Below are 10,345 nucleotides of genomic sequence, written 5' to 3'. Positions count from 1 at the left end.
TTACCCTTTCTGGCCGCGGCTGAACCGCCGCGGTCAGAATGCCCTCGGGAGCACCGCCAGCCTGTTGGCGGTGCTCCCGTGGTCGGTGACCCTGGCGGTCACCGGCCGCCAGGGTCAGAATGACCCCCTAATTCTCCAGGAGAATCTCAAGAGCCATCGATAAAGTATCTGTTTTGTGCTCACGTTCCTATGTAACCAATCAATTGTGGCGTGGAGGGCAGAGGCTCTCTCAAGGGAATGAAAGTGAAATTAACTATTCTCCGTTTTGCCCTTTTCTATCGTTTTTGATACATGAAAAATGGAATTTGAGAACCCTTGTTTAAAAAACGCTTGTGAGCCGCTAGCTGTGGGTAATACTTCTAGTACTGGTGCTTTTCTCGTTTGCTTTTCATATACACATTCTTACCCGCGTGGAGGTAAACTATTAAACGCTGAAGCTCCGATTTCACATTTTGTTAGATTATTCTCGCTTTATATAGCAATAGTTCTCTCCTAAGTGGCCAAGATTGGCCGTCTGATTATAGCGTTTAGGGTCGTCGAAAACTAAATTGAGAAGCGGTCAATAGAAAACCGAACTATATCATATTTTAGATGTGCCGACGCCACACATTATAAGGAAAGTTTATGAAAGATTAATCCATTAGTGTTAAACAGCATGAATATGCATACTTCCTGAAAGTGAAAGAGCTATGAGCATTCTACCTTAAAAATCTATGCAATAGAGAGGCCAATATTTCAGAGGAGTGTTCTCTGAAACAGACACGCTACAGCTGGAGGCTGATGTTGAACATCTGGAGTTCCACTTTCTGCAGCTAGTTTAAAAAAGCCAGCACGGCAAAGCACTTCTCATTCTGCACCCAGAACAAGAGGCAACATGATGCTCCTGCACCTCTGTCTGTTTGTGCCACTGGTCACCGTGGCGTGGACCCAAGACTACTATTACTATTCCCACCAGGACTACAGTCAGGATGACCAGTGGGTCAACCTGTTCAGACAGGGCTTCAATTTCCAGTGCCCCCAGGGGCAGGTGGTGGTGGCCATAAGGAGCACTTTCAGCAAGAAGGAAGGGTCTGACAGACAGTGGAACTACGCGTGCATGCCCACTCCACACAGCCTCGGGGAGCCCACGGAGTGCTGGTGGGAAGATATCAACCGAGCAGGGACCGAATGGTGAGATGCATTGTTTGCTTCCTTTCTAGGGATGTTTCTCCTTCAAAACAGAGTTACTCTACCTTAGTGACGGGAATATGTTGGTAAACCTCGTGTAAATGAAAAGTCTTAAAGCAGTGATAGTTGACTAGAAGGTGTAGTGGGAGCACAAACATGCACATCTGGGAGCACTGCTGCTGGGAAAACATAAATCGCTGTGTTCATGAGTCAGATTACATACATTTTGCTCGGAGACACTAAATTGCACTCCAGGCCTAAAACAGGTCCAGACTGGGGCTACTGTGTATCAGGTGATTTCCCAGTGGGCTGGTAGTGTGGGGATCAGTTTCACTGCTGTAGGGGCTGGTTTTGTTGCAAGGGATGGCCGGCAGTGTTTCTTGCATGCAATGATTCGGTGCTTTAAAATTATACAATTCAAAACAAATTATTTTTAAAAGTGCTTCAAAACATGTTTACGTACCTATTTGGATGGTGTCTGTCACCAGGAGAAGAGCTGATCTTTAGGGCTTTGGGGGCTTGGGGTCAGGGGTCAGCTGTTGCTTACCTCAGAGAGTCCAGTGCATACATTGTAACACATCTTCAACATTCAAAACAATGTATTTCTTTATGATGTAATCTTTTCAAAATATTTCAGTTTGGTATATTAAATTGTACCATTGGATTGAGTGTCAGTTGTTAGAAGTAACAGATTATAATAATGACGTTATTAACATTCATGCGCCTACCTCTATCCTTACGACAATGCTATTAGTGAACCCAGAGGAAGTTGTCTTTTGTCCCTTAAACCTGGCCTAGGGTGTTTCTATACATGGAATAACATTAGAGCCTTTTGCTGATGTGCAGCACACACCCCAAGCTAATGTATTTTAAGGTGCTCTCATGTGATGATTAATAAAACGGAGGCCCTGTGCAAAAAATAACTGCCTAGGATCACACAACGTGGTCAAGTGGAACCCAGGATTGATGCATGGTTTTTGTGAAGTTCAGCCACTACAGTGTTATTCACCTTCCCATTTTAGATCAAAACGTAATGCCTTGTGTTTAGTTCTTTGAGGCACTGAACTAGTGCAATGTGTTAAACACATCCAGGCTACACATATTACTCAAGGACTTGTGGTGGTAGTGTCTGTGGAGGGTGACACTCCAATGCAGAAGCTAAAATGACAACCAGAGCACCCACCCTTGTGAGTGCATTGAGACCATTTGCTCCACACCGCTGAAAGTCTTTATTCATTGTCATCGATTCTTGAAAAAGTGGTGCACAGAATTATTTAAAAGTAATTCAATCATACTATATTAAAATTTTATCTCATATTAATTGTTTTAATTGAAAAATGTTTACAATATTTTATAATTAATAAATATGTTTGTATATTTTAACATTAAATCAAAATGAGGTATATGGTTAACTATTTTAAATGTATTTAATTTAATTTAACATTTTTTTCTATGGGGTTTTATTTTAATTCCATACCTCCATTGATTTCCACGGGAGGGTGATGCCATACCAGTGTCTGGCCATCTGTGGTGCTGGACTTACTTAAGCTCTGAGCTGGAATAATTTAGTACGATTTTGAGATCCCTTTTTGGTTGTAGTAACTTTGGGAGGGCAGTTTGTGAATAGCAGTAGGCTTACTCTTTTGCAGGGGGAACCCCCTCCTTTCTACGCCTAACGCCTCCCCTTTAAATATAGCTATTCTCTATTTTCCAGGCACTCACCTCAGGTTCTCCCACATGTACTACTAAAATGTTTCTTTATTCTTACACACCTTTCTAAATCTGCCACAAAATGCCCAACTCTCTACTAGCACAAGTACAAAGAGGGCACTAATGTTACCTGAATATACCTCAAATTTATCAATTTAACTCCCATTTTAGATGTTTTGTGGCAAATTCACATAGACATGTAAGACTACATAAAAAGTACTACAGGAGTACAACTTGACGTTCTCAAAATTCCTTTGTGACTAGACCCTCATGACTTTTCAACATGAAGTTCGTAAAAATAAAGTGCAATTCTTTATACGCTACAGCCCCCTAGCCACTGCCTTTGACATTTTATTTTGTGATGTAGTACTGCAAAACCTTTAATCTTTAAGGAACCAGCTCTACTCAGAAACCAGAGGTAGTGCTGGTGTATAAGGATAGACGTGACCCGTTTTGATTAGGTCAGAAGACTTCACAATATAAGATTAAAGACAGGCCATTCTGAACATTTAATGCTTATGTTTATAGTTTATGATTATCCCTTCATCTTATGGGTTTACACTAAGAGAGTAAAACCACATGTAGACCAGCATCTCATATGAATTTGTAAGCTATGCTACTTTGTAGAAAGCAAACATTGTCTACATATGTTAATACTGAAAAAAGCACAGATAATCAGTGAAGCACATTCTGGTTTACTGGTTGCTGGAGGCCTTTCATTCCCTGCTCATATCAACATTTCCAAACATTCCAGTCACGAAAGAGCTCGGAAAAACTACCCAAGGAGTGGAACACATCCAAATCGAATGAGCAGCAGCCAAGCACAATAGCTCATCATGAATGTTTTTCACTTCATGGTGGTTTTGCAAGTTGTGTAACGATCCAGAATGTAAATTTGAAATAGGTAGTTTAAAAAAAACGAATTACCTTCTTGGGGGGCGGTTGCTGTGTTATGTGAGAATTTTGTGGGAGGTGTATAGTGAGAGCTGGGAGCAATTAAAGCTCTCCCAACGTTCTGAAGAGTTTTTTAATTTTTTTAAATTTCCACCCGCCCCATGAGCCATCCACCCGCCCCATCTTTGAGCCCACTCATCTCTGCTCACACCCACCGTGAACCCATCCGCCATACCTTTGTTCAATCTTTTGTGCTTTTTGGATACAGAATGTCTGGACTCCCTTAACGAGTGAGAATAAACACACTACCACCTCCACGAGAAAGTACCATTTGATTCTGTGATGCAGTTGTATAAATAACCATGCATGCATAGCACAATCTCTGAGAGCTGGCTGGAGACCACCAAGCTCTTTTCAAACTTTTGTCCAAGGCAACTGGTATCAAACCCCATAGTAAGGGGACCCTTGGTGGTAACACTTTAAAGCTGGGACAGGGAAGCGAGAGATGGTGAATGGAGAGTGCACTGTGTCATAGCATGGGGCTTAGTCGGTGACAGCAGTGGATCCTGCTTCTGTCACACCCATCATTATTAGCAGCTATCTCTTTGCTGCTGTTTTCAGAAGCACTGTGAGAGAGTCACTTCAGAGAGCAACAGTCTAGTCTGGGAGTGGCGAAACCAGGCATATACATAAGCTTACTTTTTTTAACAAGTGTCAACGCTGTTCATTGGACAGTTCAGATGACTTCTAAATGAGAATGAAACTATCAAATATAAATTACTGCTTCTTTTCTACAGGGCAGGTCAAGCAAAGACGGAACAGACATACCATTTACAGAGTATTCTGTTGCCTTTTTTTTGGTTAGCTTGATACAAGGTTTAATGTTGCAAAGCATTTGGTTTATGATAGATTGCTGGGTATTTGGAAATCCCAGCATTTCCCAATTACTTGACCTCTCCAAGCTTTGTTTGGACATCGGTCTGCATTTGTGATTCATCCAGCTGAGGTCCTCCACTTGGGGATTTCATTCTCAAGCTACATTAGTGTGATTGGTTTGCAGGGTGTGGTTACTTCGAGGCTGTGTTAAGTAAGGGTGTGTGGGTCTTGAAACAATCCAACCTAACAAGATAATTGCCAAGTGGGGAACCCCTGGATGGGGCTTTCAGTGTTGGCTTTGCATCTGATGGCTTTCACCTAACCCGTGTGAGTTCTGGTGGCATTGTCTGTGGAGGCAATTAATTTTCAGGCATACTAAAACACATATGGGGTTTTGGGAAGAGTAATTCTAGTACAGTGACTGTATTTCCTCAGTTTCTTATTTGTGGCGTATTGTTCCTCATCTTGCATCTAATGAAAACGTGCCACTCTGTGTTCTTGTGTCTCTGTCTCTTTCCAGTTTGTTCAAGCCTAGGCTTCTCTTGTACTACTTTTGTTGTTTTTGAGTTTAAAGTGCGTGTTTCTGTCTCTGATATTTCCCAGCTCAATGAGCCTCTGATTTTTCACAACTCGATGCAGCTCAGTTGTTAAATGATCTCTGTCCAGGTAAACAGATAGGTAAATAATCAGACATGCCCCCCAAATAACCAAGTATAGCTTAGCGGCAGTGCAAGCCATAGCTCTGCTGTCTGTAAACAACACATGATAGCTGTGCTCCTTGTGACCGGTGAGAGGTAGCTCTGGTGTTTGGAATTGCTGAAAGATGCCAATGATTTCTTCATTTAGTGAGATATCACCTTCTGAGTACCGAGTAGATGCTCCAAGGATGAAGGATAGTTCTTCATCTGTAGCGAGTGAGGGATAATTGTGCTTACTGTGGTAAAAGGAAGGTTGTCTGTGACTCCTGAGAGATAGCTTAAGCCTATGTACTAACGCATAAACAATATTATAAAGAAATGGGTAAAATGCTGCAATGAGAGCAGCAGTGCAACATTAACATAATGGTCCATCATTTGATGTTGCACCAAAGGAGATGGTAGAGGAGGTATCATGGAGATATCAATCGATGGGAGTGGTTTAGGATGGCATATCCAGAGCTGTGAAAGGGGAAACTTTACTGCACCTGGTAAATACCTGTACTGCGTGGTGTGGTACTTACTGGGGACAGAAAGTACCACATGTTTACCTCTGGATAATAAGGAATTACATGCAGAATTGGTATGTTCCCCACTGTATTCACCATGTATGGCAGTTTATCAGGTTGTTTAACCCATTCATTTTGGGTAGGCTTCTCCTTCCATAAACTAATCATGGGAAAACTGTAGGGTGGCTGTTTCCCACAATCCTTAGATCCCTGTGCAAACAAGTGTTTGTGTATGCATCAGATCTTGCTGCTTCTAATCCGGGCCTATGTGGAGCCAACATGATCTTTTTGATATATCTGTCACAGGCAAGTATTAGCAAGAGTAGTCATTTCCCATTTTAACCATCTAATTTGTTGTTTACTGATGAGTGGAGCTTGTGTAGAAGACTTAGAATGAAAAGTATGAGCTGAAATGGAAAGGCAGCGGGGCTGGCCAAAATAATCTCTTTGATATCATACCAGGTGGCACTGTTACAAATTCTGCATCTCATTTAGCTGCGCACCCTCCCCTCCAGCACATGGGCATTACTCTCTATTGAACACAGTAGTGCAAGTGACCTCAGTAAGGGCATAGGGCCACAGTGGCACCCACATAAAGAAAAAATAAGTCCTGATGGACTACAATGATTTCATACCAAACAGGGGTACAAGCTGTCCTGCAACACTTATTCCCCCTTTGCAGCTCTGCTTTTATGTGCCAGCAAAGGGGTGAAGCACTAGAACCGCCCTGATGATGAATATTGTTGAATTCCATGTGTAGATTACAGGCAACTAGAATTACCACATTTCATTTCCACATGGAATTCCTGAAATTATGTGTAAAACCCCTAGGAATGGGGAATAGTTGCTTGGACTCTGAATCACTGAGTAGAATTCTGCATGGTATTCCCTCTTCCAGGTAGTTAAATTCAGACATTGATAACTACCGGTAAGCAGGTGGAACATTTCTGCAGGTCCTCTGTTTGGGTATGTGTGTATATAGTGCAAGGGAAACTGTTGCCTGGCCAAGGTAGCATTCCCTATGACTTACCTGAAAGCCAGATGGAGCGAGACACAGGACCGGTGCAAAGCAGTCCTCTTAAAAAAAAAAACCTGTCCAAATTCCTGGCTGGTAAAATGAGATCCAGTGTTTCCATACCTGGTAAATACCACTGTGGGAACACTATTCAGCTCATAATCGTGTGGAATGTTACAACGCTCAGGAATTCCACTCTACCCAACTCATATTTGAACCATTTGAAAAGAGTTTTGATGTTGAAGGGTGGAAACCGTCTCCTCATCCTGATTTCCTTTCCCTTGCAGTTCAGGTGACTTAAGAAAGTTTTAGAAATCCAAAGAGGCTCACGGAATAACCAGGTATCTATGCAGCACAACTCTGTACCCAAAGGTCCAACTTTAAATGGAAAATTATGTTGAGGATGAGACAAATAGGGCAGACTGCTATAGTGATAGACAAATAAAATACTAATTTTGCTCATATTTAAATTCGCATTTAGTATTATTCTGAAGAATTTTCACTATTCGGTACATTTATTTTTAATACAAATATTTGTTATTACTATCCAATTGTTTGTCAGTATGAAGGTCAGTGTACTGTAATAAACCGTCTTGGCTTGCTGAGAGGAATGCGTGTTCAAAAAGGTTTATGTGGGCTATAGGCAAGCTCTAAAATCAATAATCCCTTGAAAGTCCCAAAGACCTAAAAAATCCTAAAAGTATCCTTGTCACAAACTTGACTAGCGGGTTCGGAGCTCAGGACACTTTCACAACATGTAGGAGCGTTCCAAGGATACAAGTGAGACAGTTATAAGCAAACCTGATAGTAGAAATTAGTTTGATCCCAAGAAGCATGAAGGTAAATCAATCAGGGTGTTCAGTGAGATTGTCCATCCTTTTCCGAAGCTCCTAGGTTAACTCAACCACCTCTTGGAACAGGTTTCTGAAGATTGCAAAGCAAGCAATACTTAGGTAACCTTCAGGTCATCTCAACCTACTTCAGACACAGACACTTATGTGTTAGGGATGCGGTTAGGGTTTTTCACAAACTTCCTCCCCAATTTCTCATTAGCACCACAAGGTAGCCTCTGTGCGTTACAAGCCAGTGCTTCTCAAAATAATAAACTAAATTAATAAATAATTTTCATTTTTAAATAAATGAAAAGAATAACAAATATGAGGTCCTTGGTCAGTGCATAAATACGATTAATCAACTAACGAGTAAAAATTGAGAAAAACGAAGAAGAGAAATATTGTTTGGCAGGATGAAATGTATATGTTGGCATTTCTGCCTAAATGACTGAGGAGAAGGCACCATAACTTTCCAACTAAAGGTCTTGACCCCTGGCTCTGAGTGGTTCTTTTATGCCTAGGCGACGTTGGCACAGCTGGTGAAGCCTGCACTTCATTCAAGCTTATTTGATTTCAGGCTGATTACCAAATGTTCAACAAAAGCACACCACTGGCCCGTATTTCAGTAACTGTGACATTCCTATTGCTGCTGATCGGTACTCTCTCAAAAGTGGAAGCAAAAATACCTTGTGAAGCTCCCATTGTTTGGTGACTTCTGTATAATTGGATGTAACCTCAGAACTACTAGTCTCAACATATCATATTCCGGCGCCTCACAAAACACCCTTATATCAAGTAAATGAAGTAGAAATTATGTCATCAATCTTATATCATTTTATATTTATTTGTAAAGCGCAGTGCCATCTGCAAGGGTATCCTGGCGCTGAGCAGGTGTGTCTGCCCAGCTCACCAAACGGTAAAAAAAACTACTAGGTAAGTTTTTGTTTTAGTTGAGAAAAATATTTAGGATGCTATTTAGAATTAACACATGGCATCACATGATGAAACTGCAGTAGAAGTAATTTAAACCGTGCCATTATTGTATCTGAGTTGAAGTGATTTGCCGGGGATTGAACCTACTCGGGTGCCGAACCTGGTTCTCAAGTTTCAAAGTCGGCAGCTGTGGCCCTGGGGGCTCATTAGGTGACACCAAAGAACAAGCGAGGTGGAATGTTATATGAACCGTATGTGAAGTGAATGATTTTGAGAGGAATTGTATGCTAATGATGGAAGTGGTGATTTCATGTTGGGTAGAGGTAGTACTGGGGATGGACATGGTGGTCGGAAGGATGATGTGCTAACAAGGTTTGGTACTGGATGGTGGAAGTGATCTGTTGGGGGAAAGTCATGATTTCCTCTCAGTGTCTATACCACATTGGAATCAAGGTGGTTAAACATCAAATGACCACTTGGTGGATATTGGCCGGACGGCAATAACCTCAACATGATGGATAAACAAGAAATACATTTCTTCTGCTCGTGCAGTGAGACACCAGTGCGTAGATTAAAGTCTGACATCACTTCAAATACGAAGGTGCTCATGGTGGAATTTTGGCCTACTCCTTATATTGCTTCGCTGTGAGTATAGAACTTCAGATATGGGAGCGAGGTTAAATTGTTGATTATTAATGAGTAATTCCCGAAGGGTTGGTTTTCGTAACTATAGTGCCCCGTGAATGTGAAACATTTTTGCCACCAAATTTAGTACTTGGGGTTACTATTATACGTCACTTTGCTTGAAATGCCCAACAGTAAAAAGTACCAAAGGTATGCGCTTTTGTGCAAAAACATATGAGATGCTTTCATAGATCCCAGAACATTCCTGAGACATTTTTTCTTAGAACCAAGTCTCCTGTGTTACAAAGAAAGGCAATGGGCCCAAGCGATGTGAGCATAAAAAACCCAGAAATTATGTGAAATACAAATGACCTCGGTTTACACTAGATCACACTTGTGTAATGAAACTTCACAGCCTTAGTAAATAAGAAGTGAAGATCCGCAAGTTGCACAAAAGCCTATTTTCCATAACCATTAAGGAAAGCGGGTGACTTTCCAAAATCACAGATGTTCATTATAAAATGAGATTCAGAGTACACCATGCCAATTAGATAGAAGTATCAATAGCAATACCATTCAGCAATATAGATCGACCCTATGTGTAAAGGGGTGTGCTCATCATTTGCCATCGTTAATTACAACGGGGGTAAGGAATTAATTCGAATTACAATAAAGTCCTCAATCCTCAATACCTTTCTTTTGTATCAGATTATCAATTGTATTATTGAAAACATTAGGTTATTCCTTCTGAGTGGTAGTGGATAACTTTATGAACTTTCAAAGAATTATGTTGCTTTTGCGAAATCAATTAAAGCTTGAATGCTGTGCAGGCTTCACCAGCTGTGCCAACTTTGCATAGGCACTAAAGAACCACTCAAACCGTGCCAAACAATATTTCTCTTTATTGGTTTTCTTAATTTTTACTTGTCAGTTGATTAATACATATTCCGTATTTGTGCACTGACCACGGACCTCCTAGTTATTATTCTTTTCATTTATGCAAAATGAATGTATTTCTTAATCTGTTTTATTATTTTGAGGAGCACTGGCTTGTGACGGACAGAAGCCACCTTGTGGTGCTGTTGAGAA

At 41.1% G+C, this 10,345-nt stretch overlaps 1 protein-coding gene across 1 annotated transcript in view; it reads left to right on the top strand.

Moving 5' to 3' along the window:
• Window positions 1-815: 815 nt before the first annotated feature.
• The window catches only part of DPT (dermatopontin), a 284,547-nt gene continuing 275,017 nt past the window's right edge, over window positions 816-10,345 (top strand). The window contains exon 1 of the mRNA XM_069204161.1: window positions 816-1,170. Coding sequence (XP_069060262.1) covers window positions 875-1,170 — 296 coding nt within the window. The 5' untranslated portion in view covers window positions 816-874. The remainder of the gene's footprint in view (window positions 1,171-10,345) is intronic.

The sequence above is a fragment of the Pleurodeles waltl genome, chromosome 8 (genome assembly GCF_031143425.1).
Source record: "Pleurodeles waltl isolate 20211129_DDA chromosome 8, aPleWal1.hap1.20221129, whole genome shotgun sequence".
NCBI classification, from domain to species: Eukaryota; Metazoa; Chordata; class Amphibia; order Caudata; family Salamandridae; genus Pleurodeles; species Pleurodeles waltl.
The sequence above is the reverse complement of the archived record's forward strand: the minus strand, read 5'-3'. Positions and strand labels throughout refer to the sequence as shown.